Genomic DNA, 19,699 nt, shown 5'->3' with positions numbered 1-19,699 from the left:
GGGCAGCCATGTGCTGGGCACTGCAGGCTCTGGAGTGGCTCTGGACCGCTCCTAAGGACAAAATGTGATTAGTGAGAAGTGATCACTCTGGGATGGGATGAACAGACCAGAATGAGCCTAGTCCCCAGGGCAACTGCTTATTTTATAGCCCAGGGTTCTTTTCAGAAAACTGTATTATTTAGCCATGACTGTTGTAAGAAAGGGCTTCCCCGGTGGCTCAGAGGGAAAAAAGTAAATGCCCAAGACCGGTGGCTTAAACAACAGAAGTTTATCCTCTCACACTTCTGGAGGCTGCAAGTATGAGATTAAGGTGGTGGTAGGGTTTGTTCCTCCTGAGGGTTCTGAGCGAAGGATCCATTCCAGACCTCTCTCATTGGCTTAGAGATGGCTATCTACTCCACATGTCATCTTTCTTCTTTGTGACCAAATTGCCTCTTCATCTAAGGACATCAGTTGTATCAGATAAGGGTCCACCCTATTGGTTTCATGGCCTTCTCAGGTGGCTCAGTGGTAAAGAATCTGCCTGGCAAGAGACGCCAGTTCCACCTCTGGGTCAGGAAGATTCCTTGGAGAAAGAAATGGCAGCCCACTCCAGTATTCTTGCCTGGAAAATTCCATGGACAGAGGAGCCTGGCAAGCTACAGTCCATGGGGTTGCAAAAGAGTTGGACATGACTGAGCACACACGCAATGGCTTCATTTCAGTGTAATTAACTCTGTAGGGACTCTGTCTCTAAATACAGTCACATTCTGAGGTTTTAAGGATTAGTTAGTTAATTCAGCACATGAATTTATGGGGGAAAGGGGACTCAGTTTAACCCATGACAATATCCGTTTCACCATGGCCTTTAATCTTCTCTAATTGAGCAATATTTTATTCTTCTCTGGTATCTTATCTTTATAAATGAAAAATAGTCACAGATTTTGGTTATAGAAGTGATGCCTTTAATAAATGAGCCATTATTATACTTGCTGATTTATGATCAATCCCTATAAACCCGTTTCTTTCTTTCTTCCTTTCAAAAGCACTTTTCTTCTTTTTAAGAACAGATGACCTCACCTTTGAAGTTTCTTGGGTTTTATTTGTTTTTTCTTCTAGGGGATGCACCTCCTACCCCACAGACGAATTGTGCTGACTTCCAGAATGCCAATCTCCTCCGAGGCACCAATCTCAAAGTCCAGTTTCTCCTCTTCACTCCTTCAGATCCCAGCTGTGGGCAGCTAGTGGAAGAAAGTAGTGACATCCAAAACTCTGGGTTCAATGCCACTCTAGGAACCAAGCTAGTTATCCATGGATTCAGGTGGGAGCCAACCAACCAATAGGATCACCTCCACTAGGAACTAGAAAATGACCCTCATACCACAGGAAGTTAGTGGGGAGCAAGAGGAGAAATGGATTTACTGCCTGTCACAGGTCCCCTTGCTCACCTTCGGCTGGTCTTGAAGAGGTCTCATAGCAACATGAACACACGCTGTGTTGCTCTTTCTTATTGGTCACATATGTTACTCCTCTGCTAAGTCTCATCTTTATACTCTCAAACAGTAAATATGAATGACCCTGGATAAGTAGCACATGGAGCCTTGATTTCCATGCCTGAGTAAAAGGGAGGTTGTAAAAATGGTCTCAGTGATCCTTTCCTCCCTCAAGTGTGGGTTGCATGATTCATTTCAGCCAGCGAGGTCACAGGCTTTGTGCAATTGCTCAGGGGTAACATCAGGGTGTTTTTATCCAGGGTTTTATTTCCTCTTCTTCACTTCTACCTGGGTTTCACAACCTAAGAAACTTCCACTTCCATCATTCCCAGAGACTAGTGTTCCTCAGGCACTACACACTTCTTCAATTTCTTTGATGATCCACAGTCCAACTTTTGTTGTAATATGTAGTCTCTGAGTCCCAAATCAATCACCACCCTTCCTTCCAACATCTCTCCAAAATTCACTGACAACGCCAAAAACAGTAAAAAGTTGCTGGGAAGAGAAAGGCAGAGAATATGGTGAAACAGTAGCTAGAACAACTGAAACTGGGGGGGACCCAACGAAGAGGTGGACAGTCAGGCACTGCACAAAGGATAATTGCTTCCTCATCTCTGGCTGGGTTCTCCCTGCCTCTCAAACCCCTGACTCCAGGGTCCCAGTCACATCCTGCCTTAGGCATTCCTTCCCACTCTTGGGCCAAAGTCTCTCCTCTGGCAAATCCTGCATTCAGCCACCATCCGAGGCTCAACCAGAGACACCTGCGACCCGGAGATAGCTGATGGAGTGGAGAGCTCTGAAGCCTTGCTATGCTGTCATTCCAGATGCCCCCCAGGCCACATTCCCTGGCATACACCCAGGCTGGGCTCCTCTGTCCACATGAGCCAGCTCTGTGCCGTGGAGAAGACTTCTTTCCCATTCCTAACCTCTTAGAAAAGCTTTCTGAAATTTTTCCTCTTCTTCTTTCCCTAGAAAAGTGCTATTATATTCTAAGTTCTAGAATAATAAAGAATATATCTCATTTTTCTTTATTTCTCAGAAAGCACCTATCACATTGCCTGGACCATTTGTTGCATGAAGGGTGAATGCATGAACAAGTAAATGGAAACACCCCCAAGGGAGGTGTCTGTGTTATAGAGTGAGAATTAGGATTGCAAATCTTGAACTCTAATACACAAAGCTATCTTTTCTTTCGCATGAGTAACACAAGCAGGGTCAGCACATGTGGTCTGTGTGATTTATGCATTGCACAAAGGTACCTGACTGAGGGCCAGCGGGGCTGAACTCTGACCTGAGCTCTGAGCCCTGGCCCAAGGCTACATCCACCTGGAACAAAGGTACCTCTTTACAATTTACCCACAGGCTCCACATGTGCAAGCAGGAACCCTGCTAACTTCAGGATTATGTCCTCCTTATGCTCAAAGCACTGTAGGATTTAGTGCTCATACTCCCCTCCACCCCCCACCACACACACACACACACACACACACACACACACACACACACTTGTGACTGTTTTCCTCTAGATTTGTTCTGTTTATAGAAATGTCATTGTAATTTCCCTGACAATGAATACTGACTGGGAAGATAATTTTCTTATCCTTTCTTGGCCCCACATCTAGGGCTTTAGGAACAAAGCCTTCCTGGATTGATAGATTCATCGGTGCCCTTCTGCGGGCAGCAGATGCTAACGTGATTGCTGTGGACTGGGTGTATGGCTCCACAGCGGCCTATTTCTCAGCTGTGGAAAATGTGATTAAGCTGGGACTTGAGATCTCCCGTTTCCTCCGTAAACTCCTGGTAGGTGTAGAAGAGCTTAGGGTGAGCTCTGGCTGCTTGTGGGGGAGTGAACGCTCAGAAAGAAAGAAATAACACGTGAGGAGGAGCTTTAGCGAGGAAGCAGAGCCACTGGTAGTCTGTGGGTCTTTGATTCAGATCTCACCTTTACCACTTACTGTGCTGACCTCAGGCGGAGTTCTGAACCTCTCTGAGCCTCTTGCTGCTCCTCTGTAAGACGCACCACTACATGTTACATCAGGGGTGCCGATAGCTGGCCCTGCTATGCTTTCAAGAGGAAATGTCTGTGGTCATGCCTCACACACCTTGGGCACCAAAAGGAAAATGAATGGGTTGTCCAGGTGGGGAGCCCAGGGAGAGGGCAAGTGATTAAGGGTGAGATTCTGCACTTTCTCCCCAAAGCATGTGTGGCTGATATGTTGTGCCCAAGACCCTCTGCTTCTGATGCCTCAGAGAAAATTGTTACCCTTGTAAGGTCAGGGGCTGGGGTGGCCCAAATATAACTCACTGTAAATGACTGTTCTAGGTGCTGGGTGTGTCAGAGTCCTCAATCCACATCATTGGCATCAGCCTGGGGGCCCATGTAGGGGGCATGGTAGGACATTTCTACAATGGCCAGCTGGGACGGATCACAGGTAACATTCTTCCCTGCCCATTCACTCAGGTTTAGAGAGAGAGAGAACATGCCTGGAAGAGCGTTTGCTAAGGCAGGCAGAGGGAAGTGTGTTAGGCCTTTGTTCTTATGACCAAGTCGTTGATCACCACTAAAACTTACCTATTGTGGCCCTTTTGGATAAGATGGTATTGTGTTGTTATTGCATGATCTCTAGTGTCAGTGTTAGAGGCCATCTATTTCTTTCTGAGCCTCAATTTCTACAACTCTAAAATGGGTTGTAACAGCTCCTATCTCCTTGGCCCACTGTGGAAATCACCTTTACACAGTTTTTCTAAATACTTGCACAGTGCTGGGAATTTTATGCTTCAGGAACTACCCTCAATCAGTAAGGAGCCAGAGCTGTGTGGTAAATACTCTGGCTGCCTGGCACTTCAGTGGGACAGTTCTGAGTTGTGTTTTGCAGAGTCCTGCAGGGGGTCCCCAGTGGGATGAGACCCAAAGTGATAGTCTAGTCATTAAAATTGTCTTTCATTCTCTTTTTTCCACTCCCTCATGATGCTTTCTGTGCGTGCATGCTAAGTTGCTTCAGTCATGTCCGACTCTTTGCAACCCCATGGACTGTAGCCCGCCAGACTCCTCTGTCCATGGGATTATCCCAGCAAGAATACTGGAGTGGGTTGCCTTTCCCTTCTCCATGAGACCTCCCTATCCAGGGATTGAACCTGTGACTTTTATTTCTCCTGCATTTACAGGTAGGTTCTTGACCACTAGCACCAGCTGGGAAGTCCATGCTTTCGGTGATTTTCTCCCAAATAAGCTATTGCACTTTACATACTTGTCTCACAGTCTGTTTTTTGGGTGGAATAGGGAAGGATCCAAGGTAAGGCTGGGAGAGAGTAATATTTACTTCACTCTATCATTGTAAAGGGGCTTCCCAGGTGGCATTAGAGGTAAAGAACCCTCTTGCCAATGCAGGAGACATAAGAGACGTGGGTTAGATTCCTGGATCAGGAAGATGACTTTGGAGGAGGGCATGGCAACTCACTCTAGTATCCTTGCCTAGAGAATCCCATGGATAGAGGAGCCTGGTGGGCTACAGTCCATGGGATCACAATAAGTTGGACACAAACGAAGCATCTTAGCATGCATGCACACACGTTGTTGTAAGGACTAGAATGTGTGAAGTTGCCCAGCACAAGGCCTGGCACATAGTAACTACTCAAAACATTATAGCCATTGTTATTACTACACGAGGATGAATATTACTGACATTAACCCTTACCAAATGGTCGGGGTTAGCAAATTCATTTCAGAGCCAGAGGAACTGGGTCATGAAGAAGTTAGAGTTCTCTCTACTCAACAGAGTAGGGTTTCCTGGGAAAGGTGGTCCTGAGCTAGTTCTCTCATCCTTGGGTCCTTGTTGGGGGATTCTGATCTGAACTATAAGGGTTGCCCGTGTAGGTGTGCAGTGGATCCATGAGAGTTCTTGTGTCTGAGATGACAGGGCCCCTGACATGTCTGTCCTTGCAGGCCTGGACCCTGCTGGACCGGAGTACACCAGAGCCAGCCTGGAGGAGCGTCTGGACCCTGGGGATGCCCTCTTCGTGGAAGCCATCCACACAGACACGGACAGTGAGCTGGGTCGGGGGGTGGCAGGGCAATGAGCACAGGGCAGAGGCTAGGAGTAGCCCTAGGAGGAGACCCTTCCTCTCTGAGCTTCTGTTTCAGTGAGGAGTTTACCAGCATGATCTCAAAAGTCTCTTCCAGCCCTAACTTGCTCTGGGACTGAGATGAATGATTTTATTTTTAGCCAGCATGAGACAGAAGGATTCTCATTTGTGGACCAAAACTGTTTGGTCATGAGTCTCACTCTGATTCAACACTAAGCCTCATCTGAGGTAGTGTTTGGAGGGCACTTCTGCCTGGCAGGCACACGGGAAAGTCAGGCTGTTTTTTCAGGGTGAACGTGCCTCGCCCCGGGACACTGGGGCATTCCACTTCTGGGGCAGATGCTCGGGCCTGTCAGAACTTCTCTCCTTCCCAAGAGATGAGGCCAGCCCTCAGTTGGGTGAAGAAAGAGAACTGCTGCCTCCAATAATGATAGGCACAGGCAAGAACCCCCAATTCTGAATCCATCATAACCAGCAGACACTCCTCCTCAGTCCTACTCAATGTCAGATGCCCAGAGTCTAGTGCCAGGGCCTGTGCTCAGTGTGTTGGGTACCAGAAGAAATTACATCTGTCTCTGACCACAAGAGTTTGCAATTCAACTGAGAGACAGCCATGTCTCATTCCATTTGGCTAGAAGCCTTTTTAGCATCCAAAACTCACAGATTCATGATTCTGGAAGAAGTTCATGTAGTCATATAACTCAGTCCTCTTTTCCACCTCCATTTCACAGATAAGAAAACAAAGTCCATAGCCCTCTGCTTAGTTATTAAGTTAATTAACCATGTTAATTAACAATGTTAACCTTTTATGTTCCTAAATTTGCTAAATAGGTGACCTATTGGTCCCTATTTATTTGTCCTAGCCCTCTCAGTCCCCTTCAAAGTTGTAGCCACTACCTAATATGATAAAAGAAAAAGTTTTTCTTTTTATGATAAAAAAATAACTTCCATTTATTCAATTAGTCTTGACTGATCTATGTAGCAGGCACTAAGAATACTGCAGTGCACAGGGCACCACGTGGGACTTGCAGGCTAACAGGGAAAGCATTTGTCCCTGATTTGTTCAATAAATAAGTATTTGGTACTAACATAAGCTAGGTACCATAGAGCAGGGAGAAGACGGGTAAAGGCCCTGCCTTAGTGGAGCTTACATACAAGTCAACAGACAAGATAATTCTACCTCGTGATTATGATAATAAGGGATATGGGAGGAGTGTATGTGACTTGGCAGGGGATGGGGATCTACCTCAGATAGGATTATTGAGGAAAATCTGTCCAAGGAGGTGATGTCTGAGGTGAGATTTCATGGATGAGAATGAGCCAGCACTGGAAAGAGCTGGGAAAAGACCATTATAGATGGGGAGGGCAGCCAGAATGAAAGCCTTATGGTGGGTGAGGGCAGGAAGGAGAACCATGTAATTAGCACGCAGTGAGTGATGCGATGAGAAAGTGGAGCAGGACCAGACTGAACATGGCAGGGGGTTTACATCTTATTCTATGATCAATGAGAATAGGGCAGCGATTTGGATTCCTTTAAAAGATGACTCTGCTGGGCAGAGCATGGACTTCAGGTGGGCAGTAAAGGAAGGCCCTTTGGACGGTGTTTGCAGTGGTGGCCTGGATGGGGGTGCAATAGTGGCTGAAGCAAAGGTGGTGGGAGTAGAGATGGAGAGAAGCAGAAGGATTAAAAATATATTATGGAGGTAGAACTGACCTGACAGATGATGGGCAAGGAGGCATTCTAGGTCATCACTTAAACCCTGGATAGATGACGTTAAACTGGTAACACACACTCCACTGCTTACAATTGTGACAGATAATATGAAGGAGAAAGTCATGATATTTGGCAGCTAAATTGGACTGATCTTGAGGGGTCAGATATCGTCACACTGATGGGATAAAGGCTACTACCTCACAAACTCATCTCTTTGTAGTCAGATTATATTTCTTCTTAGTCATAGAAGCTCAAAAGCATGTAAGAGACTGGAAATGTGGTCTCACACATGTATATCTGAACTGTTACTTAGAGTAAAATAGAAACTATTCAACAAGGAAATTTACCAAGCTTATTATAACATTTACTGATTCATAAAAACTTAAGGGATATTTTTCTTGATTTTATTAGGCAAATATGAGTATCTTCTTATGAATTTATTCTTAGCTTCCTTTCAGCATGACAAAACCTCTTAGAAAACCATCTAATGGCTAGTTAGTTCTGTCATCTTCTAACATTTAGGAATAAGTGGGTCCCCGTTCAGCCCAGAGAAGGGGTGGGTGCCCAAGGTCAGACTTCAGGCTCTGTGGCCAGTAGACCCTGCTATGGGGACCTGGAAAAATGGCCCCTGAAGGAAGAGGGTAACAAGGTTCTGCCTTCTTGCAGATTTGGGTATTCGGATTCCTGTCGGACACGTGGACTACTTCATCAATGGAGGCCAAGACCAGCCTGGCTGTCCCACTTCCATTTATGCAGGTCAGAAAGCCAGAAACACTCGGTGTTTGGCTGCTCCAGAGACTGGATTTTATCAACAGGTTTCGTGTTGAGTCAGCCAGTGTGAGCCACAGGAGTCTTCCTGACAGTGTCATTTGCTATGTCCCATCGAGCTTACTCAGCACTTATTGAATGGATGTCTGTGGAGACAAGGAATTCTAGGGGAGGACTGCCTGAAATTAAGATTGCTCCATATTTAGGTTCCCTCCCTACGTCTTAGGCCCTACCGTCATCCACCATCACTCAAGCCAATAACCTCTCTTCTTCCTAGGCCCCACATTGTGGCAGGGTCCACACTAGTTACATCCTTTGCAGTGCTGCGTTGTGTCAGAAACAGGCTGGTGTACCCAAAGCTAGCTAGCTGAGGGTTCAATTCACTGCACAACCATTTCCCCAAACTAATTAAATTTAAGTTCTCCAAAATTGCTTTCAAGATAATCTTCTTGAATACAGTCAATGAATATACCTATCTTCTCTTCTAAATTTACTCTTCTGGATACTCTTTTTGGATATATTGTTTATGTTCTTAGCATAATTTTAAACAGTTTTAAATTTATCAAAAGCTAAGCATTAAGGGTTGTTTAGTCTTCTTATATTCTTCTCATGAATGCAGCTAACCTATCAACATTTCATATGGGAGTTTTGATTTCTGAATACTGTGTTTTTAACCTTTTCCTTCTTTACCAAAATTTTATCATTTTAAAGATTCTTTTGACAATTGTGTTGAGTAACCACTAATCCAACTTATCAAATTCACTGATTTTCCAAATCATGTTTCTTTTAATAATTCATAATTTTTTCAGCAATTCTGATCAGATTGGTTTGGTTTTAATGGCTTTTGAAATTTTCTTTGGCATTTTATTTGGTCACTTTCCATTTTTTTCTTCATAACACAACTTGAGAAGGGTTTAGTTTGTGTCTTCCATCTCCTTGTTGTAGCTAGAAGGGGGTTGGCCATAGACAGTGTTCCAACTATGGGGGAAAGGAAAATCCACACACAGCTCATACTTGGTTCTGGTCCCAGTGAGGGGGTCCCAAGGTGAAGGGAGAGTATGAAGACCTTAAATGCTGGAGTTATGGCTCACTATAGACCTCTTAGCCCCGGCAGATTCATTCAGTGTGAATTATGACAAATTTTAAAATAGTCAACAACAACAATAACAAGAAACCAAGTGTTTGTTGTGTTGGGACATTTGGCAGATTCAGTGTCAGTCATTGGGTGAGGTGAACCTCAGTACATTGGCTTTCATAGATGGACCATGAGCTGCTGCTGACTCCCTTGATTGTCTCTTTGTTGGATTGGGTTTAATGAGGTTGAATACATTTGGTTGTGTGGGTGATGCTGAAGAAGGCAAAAATGTGCAGACCAATATCCATTTTGAGAAGTAGGGTCAGGATCGCCAACTCTTCACATGCTCCCATTTTCCAAAAGAGAATCTGCATGATCATGGAAGAATGGGTCTCTAAGTAAGCAATTTTATTGGTAAATTAAGCTTAGTTAAAAGAAAAATTAAAAAAAAAAGGAATCACTTCAAAAAAAATTAAAAAGAAAAACGAGAGAATAGTAACCATGTTCATCAATATTTCAAAAATGTGGCTCAGGGGGATATCCCATGTATTTATAGCCTGTTGGACTATAACGTTCAATAGAGTGACAGTAAGTAGCATGGAGGGAGTTTCCATGTGTCTTGAACTGAAACTTGGTTGTGTCTTTTGGCCTTGTTCAGGCTACAGTTATCTGATCTGTGATCACATGAGGGCTGTACACCTCTACATCAGTGCTCTGGAGAACTCCTGTCCACTGATGGCCTTCCCTTGCACAAACTACAAGGACTTCCTTGCTGGACAGTGTCTGGATTGTTTCAACCCTTTTCTTCTTTCCTGTCCAAGAATCGGTAAGTACTCCTCCTTTGACTCCCTCTGACAACTTGGGGAGAGCTCAAGCCTTGTCACCTCTTCAAGTCCTGATCTCCTATGGTCAAAAAGTCTATTCAAGTTGGGTAAAGAAAAGTTAAGTAATGTTCAAAATTCAGCTAGAAGGTGTTCTCACCTAGAAGGTGGCCTTTAGCTTTCTGTGTCCCACCCACCCCCAATACTGCTTCCTGATGCCGTATGCACTCTGTGCACGCCCTTCACACACACAGAGACCCTGACCTGCAAGTCTACCTCAGGATGCTCTTCAGAAGCATCAGTGTGGTCCAGATCCCCTGCACCCACTCTTGGACCTGATGCACACCATAGTCTTTGTGCCCCATGGTCTTCCGTGCTAGGCCAGCCGTTCTCCAGTTCCTGATAGGCTTGACATCAAAGTGCTGTGGGGAAATCCCTAAGACTGGCACACATTGCCTGCCTTAGAGGTGTGAGGCCACGTGCCAGCTGGAAGGGTTCCTAATTGCTGACTGACCTGGACACATCCCTGGAGGATCCAGGCTAGTCTGGAGAGACTGGCTCGGGAAGGCTGAGGGATCCAGCCTCAGCTCACCCTGTGCAGACCATTGTTGTGAATATCCTGGGGTTATCCAGCCTGAAGAGTTCCAGGAAAAACTCCGGGGTAATGTGTGATTCCTCCCCGTCCTTCACTCTCCCACTTCTCACCCGCCAGCTGCCACTCAGAACTGCAGCAGCCTGCCATTGCTTATATGATTGAAATGAATATCAGCTTGACAAAATGTTAAAGTAGGTGTGGTTTCCCATAATAAAGCAAAACAACATTACTTTCTGCTCATCAGGCATATGTCACTGTTTCCCACACATGTGATGGACCAGATGGTTAACAACCACTTTACACTCTCTGCTCAGCCTCATCTCCCACGGGATTTTCCCTTTTTTCTAAACACCTCAGGGATGCTAATTACTCATACTTCCAAGAATATTTTTCATGTTTCCTCACCCAATATCCTTTTGCCCAGACTTTACTTTCTGCTTGGAAAGCCCTTCTCCAACTTGTCAACCATTATTCTTCAGCTCAAACACTTTCTGTGCTCCAATGCACAGGATACAAATACCACTAAAAGAACTGTCATATAGATTGTTTGGCAAGTTGGAGACATAATTTCATAATTTCATATAAATACCCCCTGGGAGTGGACCAGATAATCTGAAGAATGTATTTGCTGTCTACTTGTGTGTTTATCCTTGTCTGGATGGAGTTGCTGTATCCCAGGACTCACACAGTTGTTTGTAGAATGAACAGGTGCATGAATTAATCACTGAAAGGCTGGGTGCCACTGAACCCTGAAATGGCCTCCTCAGGGCCCTGCTGTCTTTTCTTCTTTATCTCTAGGGCTGGTAGAACAAGGTGGTGTCAAGATAGAGCCACTTCCCAAGGAGGTGAAGGTCTACCTGATGACCACTTCCATGGCTCCGTATTGTGGTGAGTGGGGAGGAACACCCTGCTCAGCTCTGCCAATGTGCTGACCTGCTGAGTCCAGGGCTCCAACTTGGGCTGTGTCTAGAGCAGTGTGGTAGCCAAAGTGGGAGGTGAAGAACTGGGGCAAAAAGGTCATGGAAAGTGAGAGGTGGAGGGCAGCATCTCCTGGGCTTAGATAGAACCCAAACTTATCAGAGCCAGCCTAAACCATTGCTCTATGGATAAGAACCTGGGGGCATCTTATCTTTCGGTCAGTATACTGACCTTCATTCCTCCCACCCCACCATGGAATCCTGCCCTCCAGTGTGGGCTCTCTCTCTAGGGTGGTATTTGGGAGAACCTTTTGGGTTTCATCTTCCTGCATACATTTCCCCCTCCTCTTTGCCCACCCTGTGTTGTCTCCACTCTAGCAGTCCTCCTACATCAGGGTTCATGAGGAATACTGAACCTTCACATATATATTTCAACTGTTTACTGTGACTCCTAACCACTGCGTTTCACTGAAGCTAAGATGCCGGTGATCGTGAATGATGATTAATGTGAGAGAGAAAAGGGTATCTTAGAATCTATAACATTAAATTAAGAGCTGAACCATCCTCCTTCCTACGGCATTTGCATCTTATCTAGGTTGACTATACTTTCTAATTTTTTTTTTTTTATCCTGGGGTCTTGTCTGCTTTATTGTGTGTTCAGAATAGAAGTATGCTGGTTTGGATGGGAAATTATATGACCACCCTAATTCTAAATTATTTTTTGATCACTGGTGTCTGGCTGGTTGTTGGAGGGATCTTTGTGGCCATACCTTCCCAGTAGTAGAGGGCCTGAAGTTCAGGCTCAGTGGTCACCCAAACCTGAATTGCTCTAGGATTCTCTGTTCACCTGCTGTGTGATCAGGAGCAAGTTCCTTAACCTTTCTGAACTTTTACACACTTGTGTGGAAAATAGTACTTATTTCAAAGAATTAATTGTGAGGATCAAATAAAATACATAGTACACAGGCAATCACTGCACGGTGACTGGATTCAGTAAGTTAATAATTCCCTTCCCTCTGACAACAGGAGAATTTGGGAGCCAAGATGGGGGTGTTTGTAACTTCATTAGAGAGAACTCATGGCTACTTAAGAATTAAGTGGGTCAGCTGTGGGCTTTTCACATCCATCCTCTCATCTGACAACCCAGTCCTGAGCGGTGATGTGCCCAAGGCTCCATGGGAGGGTGAAGAAGTCAGGATTCAACTCCAGTCTTCTGACTTCAAAATCTTTATCCTTTCCACACCATCATCACTTGCCTCCACACTCGTATCTCTGCCCCCTCTTCCGAGAACCTGCTCTTGTCAGTTGTCTTTCTCAGTTACTCTTGGGTCCTTGCCACCGCTCAGAGGTCAGCCTGAGGCAGGATGCTTTGTCTGGGTCAGGGGCAGGGCTTCGGGGACCGACTTCCCATTTCTACTTCCAGCTCCAGGGCAGCTTTGTGGTGTCTCCTCCCTGTCTGGACAGCCAGGGAGCCTGAGGCACATCTGAAGGTTGAAGGCATTTTTGGATCCCTGCTGAGGGGAATTCACTGAACCACACCTTTTCTGTTTCGTCTTTGTTGTGAGATCCCCTCCCCATCCCCTCAGAAGTATGGTTACGTCTGTTCACAGACCTCAGAGGGGCCTGCATCCTGAGCCTGCCATTCTGAGCATCAAAGTTGGGCCCCTCCTCTCTTGGTGGTGGGGTATGGGTCGGCCACCTGGTACCCCACCTGAACATCTCCCGCTCTCATCCGCTCCCAGGCCACTGTGGCACCGAGCTCCCACTCCCCAGCACTCTTGACCTGCCTCAGCCTCGGCACTGCTCATCAGGACAGCTGTCACCCTTGGCTTCTGCCAGGCAGGTGCCAGCATGGACAGAGAATCTGCTGCCCAAAAATCATTTTTCCAAAAATACTATTTTTCTCTTGTAGAGCAACATTTCACCCAAAGTGTTTTCCCTCCATCACCTCGTTCCTCACAGTGTACTATGAGGTGATGTTGGGGGTTATTGGTTCTACATGAAGGAAGTGAGGCACAGAGAGTTTCGGTGGCTTAGGCAGGACATCACAACTGGTAAGCAGCAGGGCCTCACCTTGGATCCAGTTCCCCTGGCAAACCATCAAGGGCTCATGTGCTGTTGCCCTTGTCAGGCCCAAAGCAGGTAGGAATTTCACTACTAGTTCCCATCCACCAATGTTAGCAGACCTGGCCCTTCTAGGGCTTCCAGAGTAATCAGAGACGAGATCAGCAGGACCTCAGGAAACTGTTTTGATCAGTGATACCTGCTGGTAAAGTGATATATCCAACTCAGCACAGAGAATTAGATTCCTAAAGTTATGTAAGGTAGACATTTTTTTCCACGTTGTGATTATACACTCTTGTTCAGCCCTTGCCTGTCAACATAACACTGCATCCACAGTAAAAAACCAAGAAAGAGAGACAGGAGGGACGTGGCATCTGATGTTCCCCTCTGTGAAGGGGTAGAGTGCAGTGCTTTCCTGTCTTCTTGTGGGTTCTTGGCAGGAGTCCGGTTGCTAACCCCGTGAGCTCATATGGATCACATCATTACTTCAACTTGGGCTGTCTCCCTAAATCCACTTAGTATCTCCACCCAATATTCACCCATAAAATATAACAAATCAAAAAGTACAGGTAGGGCAGAGGTGAAGGACTACCTCTCTAGCTATGTCCCAACCACCAAAGGAGTCTGTGAAAATGCTCAGAGACCATCACAGCCAGGTGCCACCAGATGGGCTTACCCCTTATTGAGGAAAGGCTAGGGTGTTGGGGAAGCTATAATCCTTCTTAACCTCTCTTGACGGAGGGACCACAGACCCAGGGGTATCACCGTGAACCAGGCTGCTCACCCAGTCTGTGCGGACAATACCAGCTTTGAGAGCCTCAGTTTCAGTGCTGCCCAAGAGGGCAGAGATGCCACACAGGCTCCCCGCCACACCAGGGAGGGCCACAGTCGTCTCCTGCAAACATGGTGGATTCCCTGACACTGTGTGTATGCTAGCGGGGAGGGGTGGTGCTGTATTTTATGAGTTAATTATTTAGTATAAGATAGACACTGTTTGGTTTTCATAATCACACCATCAGGATAATGTTGCCAAACAGAGAGGAGAGGCACATTCTTGGATTACAAGTAATAATAAAACTATCATGTATTGAATGATTCCTAGGCACAAACACTAAGGACTTTATATGTATTCATTCATTTAATTCTCATTCAGAACTGTGAGGTATGTAATTTTGTTATCCCAATTTACACTTGGCAACAGAGGATGATATAGTTAAGATAGCATCACCGACTCAAAGGACAAGAATTTGAGCAAACTCCAGGAGATTGAAGGACAGGGAAGCCTGGTGTGCTGCAGTCCATGGGGTCTCAAAGAGGAGGACACAGCTGAGCTGCTGAACACAATTTAGACTTGAGGAAGCTGAGAACCTGTGATAAGAGGTAACTGCGCCCAGTCACACAGCTGCTAGGTGTTAGAGTGAGACTTCTAACTGCTGTGCTGCTCTCTGGGATTTTTCACGCATTGCTCCCACTGACCTCTGGCCCCGTTGTCTGCTCTGCTCTGGTTTCCCAGCGCATCACAGCCTCGTGGAGTTTCACTTGCAGGAGCCAAGAAACAAGGACACCTGCGTCACAGTCACTTTCCTTAGCAGCAGGGTCACCTCCCTGGTCAAGGTTACCATGTACGTAAGTGTCCCACATGGCTGGTTTCCCTCCTTCTGTTTACATACACGCAAGGACATCCCAGGACATGCTCTGTGTGGTCACTGATGGGTGGGTGGAGCCAACTGGGCCAGGGGCGGGGGTGAGGGTGGCACCTACCACAGATGGACCCACAGACACATGCCAGGCATCTGTTCCAGGTTCAGGATGAGTATCGGGCCCAAGCAGAGTGTATTCAGACAATAGCAGGCAGGCAGCAGTAAGGGAACATCCCAACAGGGGGTGAGAATGTGGGAACTAGGTCCCTGACAGGACACTGTGTCAGGAATCCAGGCAGGGGCATCAGAGATGCCAGCAAGTAGGAGGACCTCGGCCATTGGCCCACGCAGGGCTGATGAGAACCCGGGAAGCCCCTACTCCTGGGCGGAGGGATGGGGGGAGGGGGGCTATCAGAGTGGGTTACCAGAGGGTAACTTAGCCAGTGAGTGCCAGGTGAGGGCCAGTGGGGTTGATGCTCAGTGGTGTCAGTCCCTGGAACTGGGGCTGATTTCCTTCCTTTGTGGAGTCATACTTGAGCCAAGCAGCTGTGGGACCAGGCTTGAGACGAGCGGGCAGAGAGCCTCAACTGTAGGGAGCTGCAAGCCTGGCAGGGGACAGCAACTCAGCAGCTGTGGTGCATGTTTCTTTAAAAAGCCATTGGTTAGTTACTCACAAGCAGCAGGAGGCAGACTAACCAGATAAATCCCTGCCTCAGTCAGGGTTCAGTCTGGAAACTAGAGCCCAAGTCAGGCAGTCCAACAGAAGGCATTTAACACAAGGAGCTAATTACAGATATGTTGAGAGAACTGAAGATCCAACAGAGGATGGGGAAGCAATGCAGAGCTCAGCAATAGCAGTCACTCCCCCAGGGCTACAGGGACAAAGCCAGGTGGTGGTTGTAGAACCGAGTAGGGCTGGGGGGTGGGAAGGGTAAGTGATTGGCAGGAGCTCAGAATCTCTGCCTGAAGCAGCCTCCCACTCATGCCTGGGAGCCTGAGGAATGTAGCTTCCAGCAGGAGGGGTGCAGTGCAAACGAGGTGATCAGTGCCCATACGTGCAAATGCACAATTGTCAGCAGTGACAGGGGCTGTGAAAACAAAGAAGACGGAGCCTGGCTAAGTGTGGAGAAACAGTGTTTGAGTAGAGTTCTGAAGGGTTTGGAGGATCCTTCCCCCCAGACCACGGGTTCATGAGATGTGACCCTGGGAGCAGTGATATCAGGCATGGGGACAAGAGGCTGGGGGTGCTAATCAGGGCCAGACCGTGCCACCCCTGGAGGACAGGGGAGGGATTTGGGGTTTTATCCTGAGAGCAGTTTGGAGAGCTGCTGGAAATTTTAAACAGGAGAGTGACAGGATCATATCTGGGTTTGGAAACACTTCTCGGGCTTCAGGGATGGACATTAACTGTGCTGTCAGGGAAGATGAATTTCTTCTTGGAGGAGTGCATGTCTGGACTACCAAACACTCTGCCACCAGGCAGGGTTCCAACTCTCCCAGTCCACACAGCACGAGACAGCAGATAGTCAGGACCCCCACACAGACCTGGGGTGCCCACGTAAGCCTTGCAGATTATAGCTGAGTAATTTTCACTAGATCAGTTCAAGGTCATGTTAACTTCTACAAGGGTGTTTCTATCACCTCTCCAGCCCACCTCTCTGTTGGGTAAATGAGCCAACACTTGCAGGAATCATGATAATGATACGTGACTCTGGCTGATTGTTAGAATCACCAGGAGAGCTTTAGAGACTGCTGACAGCAAGCCCCGCCCCGGACCAGTCACAGTAGAAACTCCAGGCATGGCCTCACCCCCTACACTTTGAGAAGCTTCCTGAGTAATTGGAATGGATATCCAAAGATTTCTTCTCCCCAAAGAGACTTGCATTACTGTTTTGAAGAACATGATTACCTCAATTCCTTGGGTTTTGTTTCCTCTTGCAGAACAGAAATTGAAAAGAAGGGAAGGGGGTTTATGTGTGGTCTTTCCCCTACTTTTTATAAATTTGTGAAACCCCAAGATTTCCTTCCATTAGAAAATGGACCCAGGTCAAGTCCGCAGGCCCCCCACTCACAGTGTCCTTTATAGTCCTTCTAGTTTCCAAGCTTTCCATTCAAGCAGCCTCTTAAAGTGAACAGTTTTATTATTTTTTCCTCTGAAATAAACACTTTCAAAATCGAAAGAAAGAAAGAAAATGGAATAGCTTTTACACAAAGTTTTATGGGATCTTCCTCAAAAGGACAAAACAAACTATATGACTAACCCTGGGTTAGAAAGTACACACAGAAGACATTTCCTCAGTACGCGAGGCCAGAAAGGAAAGGGAAACCATGCTCCGCTTAGACAACACCCGATGGCATTCAGAGGGAAAAGCAGTGCCCTTGGGAGCTCCCTCTTTCTAACAGTCCCTCTTTCTGAGCCCAGAGGAGCCTGCCCCCGAGGGGCAGCTCAGGGCAGGGCGCAGGGGAGCAGGGGCTGAGGCTCAGACCTAGGGCTGGGTTACACCAAAGCCGGAAGGAGACCACACCTGGACTCCACCCCAGCTCTGATTGGCCTCAAGGCCTATTGTTTGTTCATTTGTTTCCATCCACACATTCATACTCAGTCTGAATAGAGTAGTCTTCACACAAAATTCTTGGACTTCGACATCCTGGAAGAGGCCTCTGCTTCCAGCTAGATGGAACCTGAGAGTAAATATCGTCACTAATCTGAATTCAGAACATCACTAACTAGGACACTTTCCCTGATGTGTAAATCCAGGAGCTACTGTTTTACTGCAGGGTCCACCTGTTTACTTTCAAAAATCAGCACCTATTTTTCACTTCATGTTCAAAGCTGTGGAGTGTGGGCGAGTTTCTGGTAAGGATGATGCAGAGGACTGTGTGCCCACCTCCCAGGAACTAACTGGCTGGGCTACTCACAGAGCCCCTGGGAGCCAAAGGGAAGTGAAGGCCAAACATGTGACAGTAAGTTACTTTCCCTTTCCCTTTCCCTTCCAGACCTAGACAGCAGCGTGTCGGAAAAGGAGTCCTAGCTCACCCCAGCCCTCAGTGCCAGATAAACCAGGTGAAACTCAAGCTTCAGGCTTCCCACCGGGTTTGGAAAAAAGACCAGACGACCATCATCGGGAGGTTCTGCACTGCTCCTCTGCCTGTCAATGACAAGTAAGCCCCAGATCCACCCCACCTCAAACACACCCACCAGGACCAAGGCTGACCTCAGATGTGACCCTTGTTGAGAGATGCAGTCTCATCATGGGGATAAGCTTCCTTGAAGGAGAGATAACAGAGACCCAGGGTGTCCTGAACCTCCTGCAGAGCCATCTTGGGTTGGGATGCTAAGAAGCCAAAGAGGGTGGACTTTAATTCCCCATTCCCACTTTAATATAAGAAACTCCATTTTATCTGATAGATATATATGTTTTATGTATCTGTTCTATTTAGTTTCTCTGTAGAATTTTATTGGGACAAAGATTGTTCATTGCATATTTCCTCTTCTTCAGCCTCTGCTGGTCACAGTCATGGGTGTGAATCTGGAATTCCTATCCCCTTTGTACCACCTCTAGCAGGCATTTAGAGTATGTCTTACCACACCTGACCCTTGGAGGGCAGGAGTGGACTCCTGTAGTAATCATCCCATAGATGATTGTAGACCTGACATCATGGAAACACAAGAGCACACAATTCTGAGCCCTCTCTCCCGACCAGCCAGGAACCTGCCCTGAGTGCACACCCTCTTGTTTCTCTTCTCTTGCAGCAAAAATATGGTCTGCTTACCTGAGCCAGTGAACTTAAAAGCAAGTGAGACTGTTTCTTATGACCTGAAAATAACCTGTATATAGTATATGGGCAGGATACATCCCCCCTGGATTGGGGGTGGGGGATGATGGGCATTCAACTTATTCTAAGCCATTATGACTAAGAAAGAATGCAGAAGTCTTGTTTACTTTCTCCATAATTAGCCACCTTAGAGGGGAGAGAGAGTGCTCATTTTACAGAGCTTTATCTCCATTGTCTGTTGAAAGAGTTTTACAAAGATACCATTTCAACCTTCCTATTCATACTTAACTGCAATTGCCCCATGTGCTTGGACAACTGTACCTAGGATTCAATGGAAACATATACAGGAGAAATCCTTTTTTTGCAAATAAAACTATGGAATATCTGAATCATTCAGTTGTTTTATTGGAATGAAATTCTGTTACGTACAAAAAATGTGATTTACAATCTGCAGGATTGGAGAAAACAGTAGATGCTGAATACTCTGCATTAAAATAGCAACTGAAAACAAGTGCTTGGTATAAGAGAGGGAATGGAGGATGGGGAGGAAGATAATACCATTCACCATCCCTTACCATTGCCTTCTCTGGGTATCTGGGAAGTTTAGGTGCTCAGAGCAATCTTTGGAGAATATAGGTGGATTTTCTTTGGGTCAGTGTTTCTCAAATTTTGATCTTTATAAATAACCTCGTGTCAAGCCATAGGCCAACAAGAAATAGATGGTACACTAAAATTGGGTAATTTGAGAATTTATTAAGAGGACTGTTTACAAA

General features: G+C 46.4%; 1 protein-coding gene across 2 annotated transcripts in view; it reads left to right on the top strand.

Moving 5' to 3' along the window:
- The window catches only part of PLA1A (phospholipase A1 member A), a 31,215-nt gene extending 11,945 nt beyond the window's left edge, over nt 1-19,270 (top strand). For both annotated transcript variants that reach the window (XM_061167088.1, XM_061167087.1), the window contains exons 2-11: nt 1,099-1,300; nt 3,095-3,272; nt 3,796-3,904; nt 5,416-5,517; nt 7,936-8,025; nt 9,771-9,938; nt 11,327-11,416; nt 15,023-15,131; nt 18,147-18,311; nt 18,904-19,270. In XM_061167088.1, coding sequence (XP_061023071.1) covers nt 1,099-1,300; nt 3,095-3,272; nt 3,796-3,904; nt 5,416-5,517; nt 7,936-8,025; nt 9,771-9,938; nt 11,327-11,416; nt 15,023-15,131; nt 18,147-18,311; nt 18,904-18,988 — 1,298 coding nt within the window. In that variant the 3' untranslated portion in view covers nt 18,989-19,270. The remainder of the gene's footprint in view (nt 1-1,098; nt 1,301-3,094; nt 3,273-3,795; nt 3,905-5,415; nt 5,518-7,935; nt 8,026-9,770; nt 9,939-11,326; nt 11,417-15,022; nt 15,132-18,146; nt 18,312-18,903) is intronic.
- The last annotated feature ends 429 nt before the right edge of the window (nt 19,271-19,699 follow it).

This window comes from Dama dama, chromosome 19 (genome assembly GCF_033118175.1).
Source record: "Dama dama isolate Ldn47 chromosome 19, ASM3311817v1, whole genome shotgun sequence".
Classification (NCBI taxonomy): domain Eukaryota; kingdom Metazoa; phylum Chordata; class Mammalia; order Artiodactyla; family Cervidae; genus Dama; species Dama dama.
The sequence above is the reverse complement of the archived record's forward strand: the minus strand, read 5'-3'. Positions and strand labels throughout refer to the sequence as shown.